The 19,595-nt window shown below is 42.2% G+C and overlaps 1 protein-coding gene across 6 annotated transcripts in view; it reads left to right on the forward strand.

Moving 5' to 3' along the window:
- The first annotated feature begins 7,706 nt into the window (after positions 1 to 7,706).
- The window catches only part of LOC123058866 (proteasome subunit beta type-5-B), a 29,460-nt gene continuing 17,571 nt past the window's right edge, over positions 7,707 to 19,595 (forward strand). For all 6 annotated transcript variants that reach the window (XR_006427310.1, XR_006427309.1, XR_006427313.1 and 3 more), the window contains exons 1-3: positions 7,707 to 8,245; positions 11,770 to 11,868; positions 11,959 to 12,061. Coding sequence is in view for 1 of the 6 variants with exons in the window: in XM_044481551.1 (XP_044337486.1) it covers positions 8,199 to 8,245; positions 11,770 to 11,868; positions 11,959 to 12,061 (249 nt within the window). In the remaining 5 variants the exon portion in view is untranslated. The remainder of the gene's footprint in view (positions 8,246 to 11,769; positions 11,869 to 11,958; positions 12,062 to 19,595) is intronic.

Consider the following 19,595-nt stretch of genomic DNA (forward strand, 5'->3'; position numbering starts at 1 on the left):
GTGATTCAGGCCTCTCGACAAATTGATGCGAAGCCATAGAGTTATAATCTAAATATGCAAGAGGCAACTCCGTATCACCCTCATGAATGTCTATCTCAAGAAAATGAGCTAAGAAGGTTGCATAAATTCCTTCAAAGAAATCTCCATTATGTCTATTATGATGCAACCTACGAGCTACAATGGCTCCCATATGATAAGATTGGTCTCCTAACACAACACTCCTAAGAATTCTAAGATCAGGGACACACATGTGACATGCTTCATCCTTAGCATTTATGCATCTATCGATGAAGAGAGCAAAAATAATGTATAGCAGGAAAGTGAATGCTCCCTATGGTAGCCTGCGTTATATCTCTAGATTCCCCTACAGTTATACTAGCAAGAAAGTTTCTAAATTCAGATTTAGGGGGGTCCCTAATACTTCCCCATGATGGAAGTTTGCATGCAAGAGTGAAATCCTCTAGGTCCATGGTATAAGATTTGTCATAAAGATCAAACATGACTGAAGGAGAATTACGCGAAGATGAATGCTCAAACCTCCTCACAAATGAACTTGTGAGATCATGATACTGGGGGCATTTGTTAGCCTCAAAATCCTCAAGACCGGCATTGCGCAAATATGCTTTGAATTCTTCTTTAATTCCCGCACAGTCCATAAAATTTTCCGACGGCCATTCGCAAGGCCGTACTGGGGCGTCTCTTGGTGGATCCTCGTCAGCATCGCGCATAGCAATCCTGGGTCCTTGCTTCTTAGAGGAACCACCTTGGAACATCTTCCTAAGCATAATGTTTTTCTCTGAAAAATTCTAAATTTTTTAGTAACTTCAAAATAAAAGTAAACCAAACTCAATAAAACCGATAGCAACTACTCCTACAAGTGCCTAGAGCCTATATCAAGCATTAGAACTACTTGGAACCATATAAATTTGGCATGCAAGCACAAGAACATGGTCACCTATGCAGCACAAATTTGCAAAGAATAAAGCACTAGAACAAAAACTAATTGGACCAATGGAGGAGTCACATACCAAGGAACAATCTCCCCAAGCAGTTTTGCGAGAGGTGCTTTGAGCAAGGAGATCGAAAATCACAACAAAAGTGGCTGGAACTCATGCTTGAGTTGGTTTTTCGGGTTTGTGTGAGACAGAGGAAGAAGATGGGTGCTGGGATAAGTGGAGGAGGGCCATCGTGGGCCCACGAGGCAGGGGGCGCGCCCTAGAGGGGGGGCATACCCACCACCCTCGTGGCCAGGTGGCAGCTCCTCCCACGGTAATTTTTGCACAGTAAATCCTCAAATATTCCCGAAAAAGTCATTCTGAGGACTTTTATTTTCGAGATATTTTTATGTTGCACGGATAAGTCAGGAAACAGACAGAAAAATACTATTTTTACTTTATTTAATATAAATAACAGAAAGTATAGAGAGGGTACAGAAGGTTCTGCTTCTAGTTTCATCCATCTCATGCTCATAAAAAAGAATCCACTAACAAGGTTGATCAAGTCTTGTTAACAAACTCGTTCCGATAATCATGAAACTGGAGAAATTTCAAATAACACTAAGTTACCTCAACGAGGATATGCGCATCCCCAATAATAAGTATATCATATTTCTTCTTGACAGTAGGAAGAAGAAATTCAAAACCTCCAATTATAATCGATGGAATTTTTCCAATGGAGTTGATACTATGAACTTGAGGTTGTTTCCTCGGAAACTGTACCGTATGCTCATTACCATTAACATGAAACGTGACGTTGCCTTTGTTGCAATCAATAACAGCCCCTGCAGTATTAAGAAAAGGTCTTCCAAGAATAATAGACATACTATCATCCTCGGGAGTATCAAGAATAACAAAGTCTGTTAAAATAGTAACGTTTGCAACTACAACAGGCACATCCTCACAAATACTGACAGGTATAGCAGTTGATTTATCAGCCATTTGCAAAGATATTTCGGTAGGTGTCAGCTTATTCAAGTCTACGATATAAAGAGAGAGGCATAACACTAACACCGGCTCCAAGATCACATAAAGCAATTTTAATATAATTTCTTTTAATGGAGCAAGGTATAGTAGGTATTCCGGGGTCTCCAAGTTTCTTTGGTATTCCACCCTTAAAAGTATAATTAGCAAGCATGGTGGAAATTTCAGCTTCTGGTATCTTTCTTTTATTAGTAATGATATCCTTCATATATTTAGCATAAGGATTTGTTTTGAGCACATCAGTTAATCTCATACGCAAAAAGATAGGCCTAATCATTTCAGCAAAGCGCTCAAAATCCTCATCATCCTTTTTCTTGGATGGTTTCGGAGGAAAAGGCATGGGTTTCTGAACCCAAGGTTCCCTTTCTTTACCATGTTTCCTAGCAACAAAGTCTCTTTTATCATAACGTTGATTCTTTGATTGTGGGTTATCAAGATCAACAGCAGGTTCAATTTCTACATCATTATCATTACTAGGTTGAGCATCATCATGAACATCATCATTAATATTTTCATTAGGTTCATGTTCATTACCAGATTGTGTTTCAGCATCAGACATAGAAATATCATTTGGATTATCAGGTGGTTCAGCAATAGGTTCACTAGAAGTTTGCACAGTTATATCATTTTTCTTCTTCTTCTTTTTAGAAGAACTAGGAACATCAATATTATTTCTTTGAGAATCTTGCTCAATTCTCTTAGGGTGGCCTTCAGGATACAAAGGTTCCTGAGTCATTCTACCAGTTCTAGTAGCCACTCTAACAGCATAATCATTTTTCTTACTATTCATTTCATCAAGCACTTCTTTTTGAGCCTTAAGTACTTGTTCTACTTGAGTGGTAACCATAGAAGCATGTTTGCTAACAAGTTTAAGTTCACCTTTAATATTAGCCATATAATCACCCAAGCGTCTAATCATATAAGCATTTTATTTTAATTGTCTACCAAAATAAGCATTGAAGTCGTCTTGCTTAAACATAAAGTTATCAAACTCATCCAAGCACTGCCTAGCAATTTTAGTAGGAGGGACTTCAGCTTTATCATATCTATAGAGAGAATTTACCTTTACTACCTGTGTCGGGATATCGGGATCAGGAGGTTCTTCAATAAATAAAGAATTAAGATGATATGTTTCTTCAACAGGCGGTGAATTAAGACCATGTATTTCTTCAATAGGAGGTAAATTCTTAACATCTTCAGCTTTAATACCTTTTTATTTCATAGATTTCTTTGCCTCTTGCATATCTTCGGGACTGAGAAATAGAACACCTCTCTTCTTCGGAGTTGGTTTAGGAATAGGTTCAGTAATTGGAGCAGGAGTTGGCTCAGGAGCTGGCTCAGGAGGTGTCCAATTATTTTCATTTGTCAACATATTATTCAATAGGATTTCAGCTTCATATGGTGTTCTTTCCTTGAAAAGAGAACCAGCACAACTATCCAGGTAATCTCTGGAAGCATCGGTTAGTCCATTATAAAAGATATCAAGTATTTCAGGTTTCTTAAGAGGATGGTCAGGCAAAGCATTAAGTAACTTGAGAAGCCTCCCCCAAGCTTGTGGGAGACTCTCTTCTTTAATTTGCACGAAGTTGTATATTTCCCTCAAAGCAGCTTGTTTCTTATGAGCAGGCAAATATTTAGCAGAGAAGTAATAAATCATATCCTGGGGACTACGCACACAACCAGGATCAAGAGAATTAAACCATATCTTAGCATCACCCTTTAATGAGAACAGAAATATTTTGAGTATATAAAAGTAACGCGATCTCTCATCATCAGTAAACAGGGTAGCTGTATCATTTAACTTAGTAAGATGTGCCACAACAGTTTCAGATTCATAGCCATAAAACGGATCAGACTCAACCAAATTAATTATATCAGGATCAATAGAGAATTCATAATCCTTATCAGGAACACATATAGGTGAAGTAGCAGGGTCGGGTTTCATTTTATCTCTAAGTGATTCTTTGTTCCATTTAACTAATAACCTCTTAAGCTCATATCTATCTTTGCAAGCTAAAATAGCAGCAAAAGATTCCATATCAAAAAGATAGCCCTCAGGAATAACATGCATATTTTCATCATCACTATCATCATCGTATTCAGATTCAATAATTTCTTTTTCTCTAGCCCTAACAATTTATTCATCAAGAAATTCACCAAGGGGCACAGTAGTATCAGGCATAGAAGTAGTTTCATCATAAGTATCATGCATAGCAGAAGTGGCATCATCAATAACATTGTGACATATCAGAACGAATAGCAGAAGCAGGTGTAGGTGTCGCAAACTTACTCATAACAGAAGGTGAATCAAGTGCAGAGCTAGATGGCAGTTCCTTACCTCCCCTCGTAGCTGAGGGATAGATCTTGGTTTTTGGATCTCTCAAGTTCTTCATAGTGTCCAGCAGATATAAATCCCAAGTGACTCAAAGAATAGAGCTATGCTCCCCGGCAACGGCGCCAGAAATTTGTCTTGATAACCCACAAGTATAGGGGATCGCAACAGCTTTCGAGGGTAGAGTATTCAACCCAAATTTATTGATTCGACACAAGGGGAGCCAAAGAATATTCTCAAGTATTAGCAGCTGAGCTGTCAATTCAACCACACCTGGAAACTTAGTATCTGCAGCAAAGTGTTTAGTAGCAAAGTAATATGATAGTGGTGGTAGCGGCAACAAAAGTAAAGACAACAAAAGTAATGTTTTTGATATTTTGTACTGATTGTAACAGTAGCAGCGGGAAAGTAAATAAGCGTAAATCATTATATGGAAAACTCGTACGCACCCGATCAGTGATGGATAATTATGCCGGATGCGGTTCATCATGTAACAGTCATAACATAGGATGACACAGAACTAGCTCCAATTCATCAATGTAATGTAGGCATGTATTCCGTATATAGTCATACGTGCTTATGGAAAAGAACTTGCATGACATCTTTTGTCCTACCCTCCCGTGGCAGCGGGGTCCTATTGGAAACTAAGGGATATTAAGGCCTCCTTTTAATAGAGAACCGAAACAAAGCATTAGCACATAGTGAATACATGAACTCCTCAAACTATGGTCATCACCGGGAGTGGTCCCGATTATTGTCACTTCGGGGTTGCCGGATCATAACACATAGTAGGTGACTATAGACTTGCAAGATAGGATCAAGAACTCACATATATTCATGAAAACATAATAGGTTCAGATCTGAAATCATGGCACTCGGGCCCTAGTGACAAGCATTAAGCATAGAAAAGTCATAGCAACATCAATCTCAGAACATAATGGATACTAGGGATCAAACCCTAACAAAACTAACTCGATCACATGATAAATCTCATCCAACCCATCACCGTCCAGCAAGCCTACGATGGAATTACTCACGCACGGCGGTGAGCATCATGAAATTGGTGATGGAGGATGGTTGATGATGACGACGGCGACGAATCCCCCTCTCCGGAGCCCTGAACGGACTCCAGATCAGCCCTCCCGAGAGGTTTTAGGGCTTGGCGGCGGCTCCGTATCGTGAAACGCGATGATTTCTTCTCTCTGATTTTTCTCTCCGAAAGCAAATATATAGAGTTGGAGTTGGCGTCGGAGGGCATCCGGGGGGCCCACGAGGTAGGGGGCGCGCCCTAGGGGGGGGGGGCTCCCCCTACCCTCGTGTGAAGGGTGTGGGCCCCCTGGTCTTCATCTTTGGCGAGGATTTTTTATTTTTTTTAAGATGTTCCATGGAGTTTCAGGTCATTCCGAGAATATTTGTTTTCTGCACATAAAACAACATCATGGCAATTCTGCTGAAAACAGCGTCAGTCCGGGTTAGTTACATTCAAATCATACAAGTTAGAGTCCAAAACAAGGGCAAAAGTGCTTGGAAAAGTAGATACGACGGAGATGTATCACCCCCACTTCAAAAGTAGCAAGCACATCTCGATGGGTGACTTCTAGGGCATAGATTAATATCATAATAATCCCAATACAAATATATGGTTGTAAGCATAAGTCCTCATACCCATGCCTATTTTTATTATAAGTGTTTTTAGTGTCAGCTTGATTTACGATCTGGTCAAAAGCTAGAATTTATTTCTCTTGCAAAAGCTTGTTAGAAACCCCTGCTTAAAGGGCTTCGTCCTCTCGTGGGTTCGATAACTCAGGGTCACCTCTGGTGAAAAAGCCGAGAATCCTTTATGCTCATTTACCAGATCACTAAAGGGACTAATCAAATGGAAGGTCCACAGAAAGAAACAGGAGCCCGACACCATTGACTTCTTATCAGTTAGACTCACTCTCTTGCTCAGCGCCTGACGCCACAACCTCCATCGAATCCGGATTGGTATACCCTCTATTCTTAACTTGTGTGTGTGTGGGCCTATTATTGAGCTGGTGCCCCAGCAGACTTGATGTTGGTGTACTTGTACCTGTATTGTGTTTGAACTTGGTTGTTTGACATTGACTTTATCTATAAAGTGGGGCAAAAGCCTATTTTCCAAAAAGATACAAATCCCGCGTCATGGCTTGACGTTTTTTCTTTCTCTCACAATTCAAACAATGAAGCCCAATCACCCAACACCATGAGAGTAGCTACCGCGATCCAATCTTACCTAAGATTGAATAAACCCGCTGAATTCCCTCCTCATAATCCAAACCATAGCTCACAAAGGCTGGGAAGTCGTACGAGAGTACGAGACCACCCCTTGGTTAGCCCGGACAAGATCGCAAATGAGAGGAGAAGAGATAAACACAAACACCGACAGAGCGATGAGAGAAGAGACAAACCCTAGCAAGAGGGAAAAGGCGATACCATTGTCTGCTTATTTTGTCATCATTCGGCTGAGTTTGCGTGATAACCGGGGAGCTCATAATTGACACCTTGACTGGACTGACCCATTGGCGTGCACGCCCGTTTGCCCTGCTGGTACTATAGCACAACCCCTGGTCAGCCCGAACAAGACCCTATATGGGAGGAGAAACGATAAACTAAAACGTCGGCGGAGCAACGAGAGAAGCGACAAAACCTGGAGAGAGGGAAAATGCGATGCCAACGACTACGTTTTTTGGTGTTGTTCGACTGAGCTTGCATTACAACCGGTAAGCTCCTATTTGACCCCTCGATTGGGCCGACCCATTGGCGTGCATGCCCGTTCGCCCTGCTGGTAGTGTAGTGCAACAACAATTCACAAAAAGCAGTGCACGCACAAGGAATCGAACTACCGACCTCTCACTGGTTAAGGACTGTTGCTAGCCAAAGTTTGAAATTTCAAAATTTTGCTCATGCTGTTCAAAAAATGTTCTGTTTTTCAAACATTATTTGTCTTTTGAAAAATTGTTCATGGTTTCCAGGAAATGTTCAAAAAAAAATTGAACCATGCGAACAAATTTTGAAAATGATGAACAATTTTTTAAAAATGTGATCATTTTTTAATTGTGTTTTTTATTATATTTTTTAAATTTAAAACAATCTTTACAATTCTAAACTAAATTTAAAAATATTTAACATTCATATTAAAAATTGAATATTTTTTGAAATTACTATTTGTAAAAAGTGATCAAATTTAAAAAATACGAACGAGCGTCATATAGGAAATTCCTTACAATTGGTCGTCCGCTGCGGTTGTCGCTTGGCTGGGCCTGCGATCCATTTGGGCCTTCTCCCGTGTCTAGCTGCTGTCGGCCCGGTTTTCCGCTAGGTCGTTTTTCTGTAAAAGAAACCGTCGAAGCCCACAACACAGGCGGCAGCTTTGATCCCCTCCTTCCTCACCAGTCCCCACCGCCGCCACGAACTCCTGCTCCGACACGAACTCTGCTCAAGCCCGCCCCCATGGTTCCCGTCATCGGCATGGACTCTTTGCCCGTTCCGCAAGCCGCAAAAGGACTCGAGTCCCTCGATCCAAATCCCAGATCAGACCGGGTCGCGGCGGCGCCACGACAGGTTGCCGGCCTGCTGTCCTCCTCACGGGACAAGCTGCGTTCGCGGTGCGCTCTCGCTGCCTGCCGGCTTCGACGGCGTGGGCCGTGGCGCCGCTCTTCCGCAGATCAGCAATCGAGTCGTGCTTCCAATCTGCCGTCTCCCCTCGACGTCCACGGCTCTGTACTCTGCCGTGTTCTCCCCTAGCGCAGGCTGAGGGGCGCTACGCCGCTATCTGCCGGCTCCTCATACAAGAGCGATGGACGGCAAACTGAGCCCTGTGGGAAACAATTGCATCAGCTCAGCGACGTCCAGCGTATCTCCTCTCCATGTTTCTTTGCACGCCTCATCTCCAAGCACGAAGCCACGACGAGATGTAAGTTTCATCATCATTGATCTGTTTTCTTGGTCATGACTTGATTCCCTCTTTTGACCTAAATATTCTGATTACTGCATGCCATTGCTCTAAATTTCTTGATTACCGCATGCCGTTGGAGTTGCTGTCTATTGGTGGTGAACCATAATACATGTGTGTTATGCCTTCCACATGTTTGACGTAATGCCCAACCGAATTGCGCACACAAAATTCGATGGGAACAGAAAGCAGCATAGCTTCCAGCTGTCAATCTTCGAGTTTCTATAAATTTTAAGCCCAATGTTCCTCTATGTCCCCGTTTCTTACCTCCTCGCTCACCGAAGCAGATCAAGAAGCAGCAGCGAAGTCCCCCTGATGTTCCATCTCTCCCATTTGTGTGTCTCCCATCTTTCCATGTTTGTCTCTCCATCTCTCTGACAAAATTAACAAGAACTAGTCCTCTCTATCTTTCTTTCTCTACATAAGGTCTAGTACACTATTGAAGGATACATGTCTTGACGGAGAGATAAAACTCACATTATGCGTTGTAATTCAAATTTATTAGTTATTTTTATTAGGTGGGTCATCAGCCTAAGGCAACAAGCCAAGAATCGTGAGGGGAGAGAATTTGACATCATAAATGACTATCTCTAGTAATACCTTTTTCCTTATATGTTTTTTGTCAATTATATTTCAACCTGCACTTTTCAAATATTATTTCTCTGTGTCCTTACTCCTTATACTAAGTCTACAAAAACAAAATACAGAAATAGCAAATCTAAGTATGCTCTAGATATTCAACATGTGAGACAATAGGTGAAAAAGACCAACAAAGCATCATTCTGGAAAGAAGATATCAACGTTGGATTTGAATCTTTCACATTTTATCAAACTCACTTCCAATGGATGTGGCACAAACGAAAGGAACCAAGCAGGACTGAGTGCAAGTCTTGTATTCTTCATCTGCATATATTGATAATGTAGGGTCTTTGTATAGTTGATTACACTCTAACTATCTTGTATGGACAAAAAATAATCATGATTCAGATCTTTTTATTTAATAATTAGCGTGTGAATTTTCTTGGGGTTGGCAGTTAGTATAGGTATATATCCAGTAAGGATTAAAGTGCAAGTGATGCAAATTCACATGAAGTTTAATATACAATGCAAGCAAACAATTGTATAGACTCACAAAATAATGGAACTTTTTGTTCTTCAGGCAAGCTGGAATGTTCTTGCATCACCAGTGAATGTGCTGCTACCCATAATATTGATTTTAATTTTAAAATAAATAAGTAGACATCAAAATAAACTCATAAAATAATAGCACGACCAACGCCACAATTGAGTACGCTAGATGGTCTCTCCTAAAATAATTTTGTGATATTTAAATGAGCTAAATCATGAGTTTCACATATCTCTCTCTCTTGGTCAGAAATAGTTCTGTAATTTACAGTCATGATAAACTCAGAACATGATAAATCAAAAATAACATTTATCTTACAAATGTGAACCATCTTTTATATTGTAGTAGTCAAACTTACATAATTTTTGCTGCATGCTTCGTAGTAGGACATCTATTTACGAAACGGAAGGTAGCATACTTGTGGCTGCACAAACAATTATATTGTTTACATCGAGCTATCTTTTTTACTGCATGTTTCGTAGTAGGACATCTGTTTATGAAACGGAAGGTAGCATACTTGTGGCTGCACAAACAATTATATTGTTTACTAAAAGAATGGCGGGAAAAATGTTACTTGCTAGACTAAAAGATCGATGGAAAAATATTTCTCGACTTTATAACTCTTATCAATTTTACTCGACAAAGAGGCAGATCATGAATTTTGCAACCAACATTTCATTTGCATGGTACTCGGCAATCTGCACCGACGTGAATCCTACATCCCATCAATTGAGTTATTCCACGACAATCTATCTGTGACCATAAAGTCCCGTGTTGCTATCTGAACTGTGCGGCTTCTCTCTACCACAAGTGAAATCCACCTCGAATTGCCTATTTTTGGATCGTATTGATGCGCATTGGTTGTAGACACAATCCAGTCTTCTACTAACAAAATATCGAAACAATATTAGTAACTCTATTAATGCACGTAAATACAGAAAAGCAAAATATCTATCAGGACTACAATGAAGACATGCCTGCAAACTTAATTCTTGAATTTGCATTACTAAGTATAATATATAACTGAAGTTTAACCAAGAACATTACATCATTGCATTTCTTTACAGAATTAGCCCACTGTTGTGATACAATGCTTATTGTAGTAATTTTTACATTCAACTATGTTACAGAACTGAAGGTGTCTACACTAAATTTCTCCAAGATTTCTAAAGAAAGCAAAAATAAGAAAATATTTGCCCTAAGATTTCTCCAAGAGATGCATACCAGGAGCAAAATTAATATATTGATGTAGATGACTTTAATCTTAATGTAAGATGGATCAACTGCCATACAGAGGGTCCAGGTACATGCTCATAAACTTGGCTGATGTTGCCGTGGCTAATCTAGCCTTATTTCTTGCTGCCGGTTTCTATGAACAAGAAACCAACAAAACTAAAGTTCACTTTAATATAAAGTTTTAGCTGCAGCCAAAAAGAATTGCCAAGCTCTTGTATGTTTAGTCGGTGGACTTTAAAGAAAAATCATGGATAAATGAAGAAGCTAGATCTGGCCATATAGTGCAAGAAACAAGTAGTGAGCGAGACAAAAGCTTAGTGATGAGAAAATAATACATTGGTATTGAAGACAAATACCAGGGAAGGCTTAACAAATCGACTCTCTTCAAGAACCTCTCTTGAACCCATGGCTCATGTACAACTAGAGTAGCTGCTACACCTTGAGTCCTGCCATGGTGCCTCTGTTCGATACACTGGGAAGCAGGTAGAGATGAAGGTCGTACGTGACATAGAAGATGGCGAGCTACATCTTGCATCTACAAACGAGGGCGACCTAGGCTTGTGTTCGACACTGCAGTTCTTAGTTGGTGTGTCAGATAGCAACCCAGGCAGCGGTGTGAGGCGGCAACGGCTGGACGCGATAGTAACCCTAGCTGTGGCCGCGCTCGCTCTTAACGAGAGAGGAAGAAGAAATCAGATCGGGGTTAGCGAGTTGATGAGGCAGGGAAGAGAGCTGGCGGGTCCACTCGTTGACAAGTATTTGTTTGAGAGAGGAGGCGAGGAAGCGACACACGAACATGCGAATCGACGTACCACAGCCTACCATCACAACCGCACTCCCCTTTAATAGTAAAGAACTAAAGATAGTAGGAATAACAATAATTTCTTCCTTCAGAGGTTCATGAGGTTCATGAGCTCCATGAGCTCATCAACAAGCAAGGATTTCTATTGCTGGTTCTTTAAAGACCGTTGGCTAATATCCTTTATTTTCATACCATGGGATGGTACTTCCAATCGGTAGAATGATTGTTGGATTTGATGGAACTGCGAGTGGCCCTTTGACATATTTTAGTGTCATTAAGCAGTACTTAGGTCTATGCCTAACAATTCCGCTCTTTTTCTAGGGTCTGGTCTTGGTACTATGTTGATAGCGAGGGTGCAAGGCTCAAGGGAAGCAGCCGGTTCTGTAGTTCTTTGTATGCTTATGGTATCTTGGATGAGGGGTAAGTTTTTTTATACCTCTATATGTGGCTTTGCTCACAGTTTATATTATCTTGAAGTTGCATCCCTTATGTTTGTGCTTTACATTTCAGTTACAAATTCAACATGTCAGTTGAGGAAGCTGCTGAGTTAGCATGGCGGGCTTTTATCACGCAATATTCTGTGACAGAGCTAGTGGTGGCTGTGTTCCTGGTGGTATGCATTCCGTTTCTTAGTTTCTATCCTGATATTTGTATACAACATGCATGCAGATTTGTTAAACACCTTGCCATTTATATCTTTCTTTTGAAATCACATACATAACTGTTTATTTGAGTTACTTATTGGTGAAGTTCAGAGATTTTCCCCCCATCGTGTAATGCACACCCCTAGGTTGGGAATAGAGATTACCGTCGAGACGATGGTGATAAATTAGCCCACACCAAACGTACATTGTTGTAGAGTATAGAAGGTGCTGTAGAGTATAGACATGGGTCTAGACATCTAGACAAACCTACCTAGGATTTCTAAAACAATATAATTATAATGGTACATGTAAGGTACATGCGTAGATTTATTCTTTTTGTATACTGCTTTCATGTTAGTAGATTTAAAAAAATATGGTGTGATGTATAAAAAATTATGGTCAACGCTATGTTTTTCTTCGTGTTCGCCTTTTCTTTTTTCCTTCTTAATTTTTTGAACCTTTTTCAAATTTGTGAACAATTTTCAATTCACATTTTTGAATTTGCTAAAATGTTGAATTATCGAATATTTTCCAAATTCGTGAATATTTTTTGAAAATTTCGAACCTTTTCCAATGGTTGAATAGTTTTTGAATATGTGAACATTTTTCGAATACGTGAGCGATTTTGGAATTTGTGAATAGTTTTTAGAATCCGTGAACAATTTTGAATTTGTCGTGAATATTTTTTGAATTCCTTAACACTTTTTTGAATTCAGGAACATTTTTGGAATTCATACTTGTCTTGAATATTAGAACACGATAACATTTTTGGAATTTGTGAACATTGTTTTAGAATCCACGCACATTTTTTGAATTTGACGCGAACATTTAACAATTTTTGTATTCATGTACATTATTTGAATTCATCAACTTGTTTTGAATACGTGAACATTTTTTAATATGTGATCATTTTATGAATACGTGAACATTTTTGGAATTCACATTTTTTTAATCCGGGAATTTTCTTTGAATACGTGAACATTACTGGAATTGGCAACATTTTTCAAATTCACAAACATATTTTTTGAATTTATGAGCATTTATTTAATTCGCAAACTCTTTTTTTCAAATTTGCCTTAGATGTTAGCAGATTCTAAGGATATGTTGTGATGTATAAAGAATTATGATCAATGCTATGTTTAGTGTTTGGGTCATTATTATTTGGAAGCAGGGTAAAAAAAGAAGATTATAATTTGGGCTTGATAGAGTATGATTATATCCCACTCGGTCGTGTTCCTTTGGAGAAGAATACGCCAACCATTTTGGTAGCGGGCCTATAACTCATCTCAACGATTTTGTTTAGGCCTCATTCCGCTAATACGGTAGGCATCATCTCCTTCCCCGTATAACTCTTAGTCTCACTCCCAAACACTTCACGATGCAACAGAGGGAATGCCAACATCCATGGTGGCATTGTCCCATTCGGCTGTTCATGCCACTTGAGAGGATGAAGGCTCTAGCAACATCATGCGAGCGACATCGTCACTAGTGATTTTGCCACCATCCTGGCCACGACGACAATGCCACAGAGCATATAGTGGAAGGTAGAGTAGGAAAGTGGAGCGACGACGCTGTGAGAATTCTTCTTCCGGGCGAGTGTCAGGCAGATAGACAAGACTCCCAATAAAATGTTGATAAAGCGTCAGATTAGACAATGGATGAACATCAGCAGCAGGACGTGAACATTGAGCTCCATTGGAGTCTCAACATTGCGCTCATCTTTAAGAGCAGCATGAGTAAGAAGATCCTGAATTATTATTTTGGACCAAGAAGGGACCTCAATCCCAAAAAAGTAGCAGAGAGGACCAAGATAAGACATAAGAAACTGCATAGCATGCCTTCACAAAGGCAATATACTCACGGTCTGCTTCGGTGATGATCCATGTCATCAACATGAAGAAGAGTCCTACCAAGAGCAGAAAGAAGGGCAAACAACGTCGGATCTTGAGCACTCGCTGAAAACCAGCAACATCCACCATAGAGGCAAAACGCTCAAACCAGGCACGGGAGGCTTGCTTAAAGCTATAGAGAGAGCGATGAAGACGACTAAGCATGTCGTAAGGAGTAGAATACCCAGGTGGTGGTTGTGTGTAAACCTCCTCACATAGCTCACTATTAAGAAAGACAGTCTTAACATCAAGCCTAGACACGAACCAGTGGCGAACAGAGGCCACAAGCATACGGTTTTGCAGGAGCAAAAGTCTCATGGTAATCAGGACCATGCTCCTGCTGAAAGCCATGACCCACAAGACAAGTTTTTCTAATGCTCAAAAGAACCATCAGAGTGAGTCCTAACCTTGTAGACCCACCAAGTGATGGGACGAAGACGAGGAGGGACATAAACAATATCCCACGTGCTGATGCACTCAAGAGCAGCAATCTCGTGTGTCATAACAAGGTGCCATTTGGTATGAACATCACAACAAGAAGTCGGCTCAAGAACAGCAGCGCCAATGCTTGGAAGACCAAGGCGGTCAACTGGACGAAGCGGACGAGGACGGAAGCCATAAGTAGGCTGAGACGGGGAAGTTGGCACATCATTAGATGCATCGACAACACACAGACGACCTATATAGAAGTTAGGAAAAAAATGAGAGAATAAAAGCTGGAATCATCGCGAGATAAACTCAGGTGATGGAGACAAGGAAGCCACCGGTGATGAAGGTGTAGAATCATGTGATAAGCGAGGTGAGGAAATCATAGGAGATGACACGTTGGTTCTACAATAATCAGAGAAGCATGAGCAGTACGACGACTGGATAAGGGCTCAACAGGAGTGGTAGGAGTGTCGGGAAAATTGTGGGAAGAGATGTACTCTACTTAAAAGGCCAAAGAAGATGGACACGTGTAGAAGGGAGGAGACTCTACAAAAGTCATATCCTAAGAAATAGGCATCCGATGACCAACATGATCCCAACAACGATATCCCTTATGCTCATCGTTGTATCCTAAGAAGACACACTCAACAGACTGAGAAGTCAGTTTGGTGCGTTCACGAGGGGTAAGAAGGACATAACAAACACAACCAAAAAATTGAAGCCGAATAAACGATCAAATAGACACTCGAAAGGAGTGTCACCCTGCAGAGCAGTGGATTGCTGAAGGTTGATGAGATAGATGGAAGTGGAGACATACTCGACCCAAAAGTGCGGTGAAAGAGAGGCGGTGACCATCAATGGACGAGCCGTCTCAAGGTGACGATGCTTGCGCTTAGCCACACCATTTTGAGCATGAGCACCAGGATAAGAGAACCAAAGCCAGCTCAGCAAGGATTCCACGCAACTTGGAGATATACTCTCCAGAAGAATCACCATAGAACACATGAATAGGCGTAGAGAATTGAGTGTGAACCTTGGCAGCAAACTGCTTATAGATAAGACCTCACTACGAGAAGAAATAAAGTATATATCCAGGTGTGTTGAGAGAAGTCACCGGGGGAGGCAAAGGGAGATGATCCTTTGAGATCAGAGTGAACAAGGTCTAAAGGATGCTGAGACACTGGACCATGTATTAGAGACATCACCGGAGACGGATCCAAAAGATCACGTCGAACTAAGGACGAAAGATCACAAGTGACGCAAGGCGATGATGCCACTCTTGAAAATATATGGTAGACAAGGCAACAGAGGCAGAGACTGGCGGCCTGGCAGTAGAGGGACTTGATCCGACATCCCACTTGCGTTTGCACTCTTCGTACCCCGTCGATCTGGCTGGGTGTTCATTTCCTGTTTGCGGGTTGTGTGCCACGTGCTTGATTAAGCACCCCAGGTTCTCCTACTGTGCGCCTTTGGCCTCGACTTTAGGTAGCGCCTGTCCTCGGCTCGTCTCGTGCATAATCCAGGTACGCGTCGACTGTCCGAGCTCCTGCTCACCATTGGTGGTGCTCGAGCGTGCGGTTATGGTGTCACACACAAAGGGAACACAGGATGTGGGATTGAGACAGTGCTTGTAGCAACCCGCAGCAAGGCAAAGGATGCCCATCCAGACTGGTAGGGAGCGGAGGTGGTCACAAAGGTGGATGTTGACTCGAGTCTCAATAGTGCACTCATCAGCAAGAGTAGCACGAGTAAGAAGATCCTGGACATACTTCTTTTCAAAAATAAAGAAGTCATTAGAGGTACAAGAAACCTCAATCTCAAGGAAGTACCAAAGAGGACTAAGATCGGACATAAGAAATTCATTATGACGAGCCTTCACCAAGGCAATGTACTTAAGAGTCGTTGCCGGTGATGATCGACATGTAGAAGAAGTGTTCCACCATGAGTTGAATGGTGGACCGAAAGTGTAGGATAATGAGCACTCGTCAAAAACAAGCCGCAATCACCACCGAGACGAAGCGCTCAAACCAGGCACGAGGGGTTTGCTTAGGGCCATATAGACATCGGCGAAGACGACAAACCATGCCATTAGGAAGAGAACCTAGGTGGTGGCTACTTGTAGGCATTCTTGACATCAAGCTGAGAGACAGACTAGCGGCGAATAGAAGCCACATTGAGGAAGTGTGCAAAGAGTGGTCACATGGGCCATATATATAGGAGTAAATGTCTCTTTGTAGTCATGACCAAGTTCTCACCACTAAACGAGCTTTGTAACGCTCAAGAGTATCATCGGGCTTAACCTTGTAGACCCACTTACAAGTGATGAGACGAGCACGAGGAGGAAGGGAAATGAGATTCCACGTGCCGATGCGGGCAAGAGCATCAATCTTCGATGCCATCACATGCAGCCATTTGGGATGAACAACATCATGGCAAGAAGTCGCCTCGGGAAGAGCTACGCAGTAACCATAGCGGTCAATAGGCAGAAGCGGGCGAGCTCGAAAGCCATAACTAGGCTAAGCTAGAGGCGGTGCGTTGGCAACAAAGTGAGTCAGAACATTCCCACCAAGTGATGGGACGAACACGAGGAGGAAGAGAAACAATATCCCACGTGCCGATGCGCTCAAGAGCAACAATCTCCTCTGCCATCGCAAGGTGCCATTTGGCATGAATAACATCACGATAAGCAGTCGGCTCAAGAACACTAGCGCCAACGTTTGGAAGACTAAGGCAGTCAACAGGCAGAAGCGGACGAGGAAGCAAGCCACAAGTTGGCCGAGAGGGGAAGTGGCACATCAATAGACACATTCACAACACGCGAACGATTGTATATAAAAGTGAGGAAAAGATGTAAGAATTCGAGCATAAATCATCGGGATAAACTTAGGTGATTGAGACTAGGAAGCCACAATGTGATAGAAGGTGTAGAATCATGTAATAAACGAGGTGAGGAAATCATAGGAGATGATGGCATTGGATCTACAATAATCAGAGATAAGGGAGTGATAGGAGTGTTGGATTTAAAAAAAAGAGAGATTTCCTCCGTTGAAAAGGTTGAGGAAGATGGATGCGGCAGAAGGGAGGAGACTCTACAAAAGTCTTATCCTAGGAAATAGGCATCCGACGACCAACATGATCCCAACAACGATATCCCTTATACTCATCGTTGTATCCTAAGAAGACACAGTCAACCGACTGAGAAGTCAGTTTGGTGCGTTCACGAGGGGTAAGGACACAGCAAACACAACCAAAAAATTCAAGCGCCGAATAAACGATCAAATAGACGCTCGAAAGGAGCGTCACCCTACAAAGCAGTGGATTGCTGAAGGTTGATGAGATAGATGGAAGTGGAGACATACTCGGCCCAAAAGTGCGGTGAAAGAGTGGCGATGACCATCAATCGACGAGCCGTCTCAAGAAGGCGACGATGCTTGCGCTTAGCCACGTCATGTTGAGCATGAGCACAAGGATAAGAGAACCAAAATCTGCTCAGCAAGGATTCCACGCAACAGCTTGGAGATATACTCCACCAGAGTCACCATAAAACACATGAATAGGCGTAGAGAATTGAGTGTGAACCATGGCAGCAAAAGGCTTATAGATAAGACCTCACTACGAGAAGAAATAAAGTATATATTCAGGTGTGTTGGGAGAAGTCACTAGCGGAGGCAAAGGGAGATGATCCATCGAGATCAGAGTGAACAAGGTCTAAAGGATGCTGAGACACTGGACCACGTATTAGAGACATCATCGGAGACGGATCCAAGAAGATCACGTCGAACTAAGGATGAGAGATCACACGTGACCCAAGGCAATAATGCCACTCTTGAAAATATGTGGTAGACAAGGCAACAGAGACAAAGACTGGCGGCACTGGCAGTAGAGGGGCTTGATCTGGCATCCCACTTGCCTGTGCACTCTTCGTACCCCGCCGATCTGGCTGGGTGTTCCTTTCCTGTTTGCGGGTTGTGTGCCACGTGCTTGATTAAGCACCCCGAGTTCTCCTACTGTGCGCCCTTGGCCTCGACTTTGGTAGCGCCTGTGCTCGGCTCGTCCCGTGCATAATCCAGGTACGCGTCGACTGTCCGAGCTCTTGCTCACCATTGGTGGTGCTCGAGCGTGCGGTTATGGTGTCACACATAAAGGGAACACAGGATGTGGGATTGAGACAGTGCTTGTAGCAACCCGCAACAAGGCAAAGGATGCCCATCCAGACTGGTAGGGAGCGGAGGTGGTCACAAAGGTGGACGTTGACTCGAGCCTCAACAGTGCACTCATCAGTAAGAGTAGCACGAGTAAGAAGATCCTGGACATACTTCTCTTCGAAAATAAAGAAGTCATTAGAGGTAGAAGAAACCTCAATCTCAAGGAAGTACCAAAGAGGACTTAGATCGGACATAACAAATTCACTATGACGAGCCTTCACCAAGGCAATGTACTTAAGAGTCGTTGCCAGTGATGATCGACATGCAGAAGAAGTGTTCGACCACGAGTTGAATGGTGGATCGAAAGTGTAGGATAATGAGCACTCGCCAAAAACTAGCCACAATCACATTGAGACGAAGCGCTCAAACCAGGCACGAGGGGTTTGCTTAGGGCCATATAGACATCGACGAAGACGACAAACCATGCCATTAGGAAGAGAACCTAGGCGGTGGCTACTTGTAGGCACTCTTGACATCAAGCTGAGAGACAGACTAGCGGTGAATAGAAGCCACATTGAGGAAGTGTGGGAAGATTGGTCAAATGGGCCATATATATATGAGTGAATGTCTCTTCGTAGTCATGACCATGTTCTCACCACTAAACGAGCTTTGTAACGCTCAAGAGTATCATCAGTCTTAACCTTGTAGACCCACTTACAAGTGATGAGACGAGCACGAGGAGGAAGGGAAATGAGATTTCACGTGCCGATGAGGGCAAGAGCATCAATCTTAGATGCCATCACATGCAGCCATTTGGGATGAACAACCTCACGGCAAGAAGTCGTCTCGGGAAGAGCTGCGCTGTAACCATAGAGGTCAATAGGCAAAAGCGGGCGAGCTCGAAAGCCATAAGTAGGCTAAGCTGGAGGCGGTGCGTTGCCAATGAAAGAAGATATAATAGTCGAGGGAGATGGCTTATCAAAAGAATCCACAACATGTGGACCACGAGTGTAGTAAAGTCGAGGAACATGAGCAAAAGA

Source organism: Triticum aestivum, chromosome 1A, assembly GCF_018294505.1.
Source record: "Triticum aestivum cultivar Chinese Spring chromosome 1A, IWGSC CS RefSeq v2.1, whole genome shotgun sequence".
Classification (NCBI taxonomy): Eukaryota; Viridiplantae; Streptophyta; class Magnoliopsida; order Poales; family Poaceae; genus Triticum; species Triticum aestivum.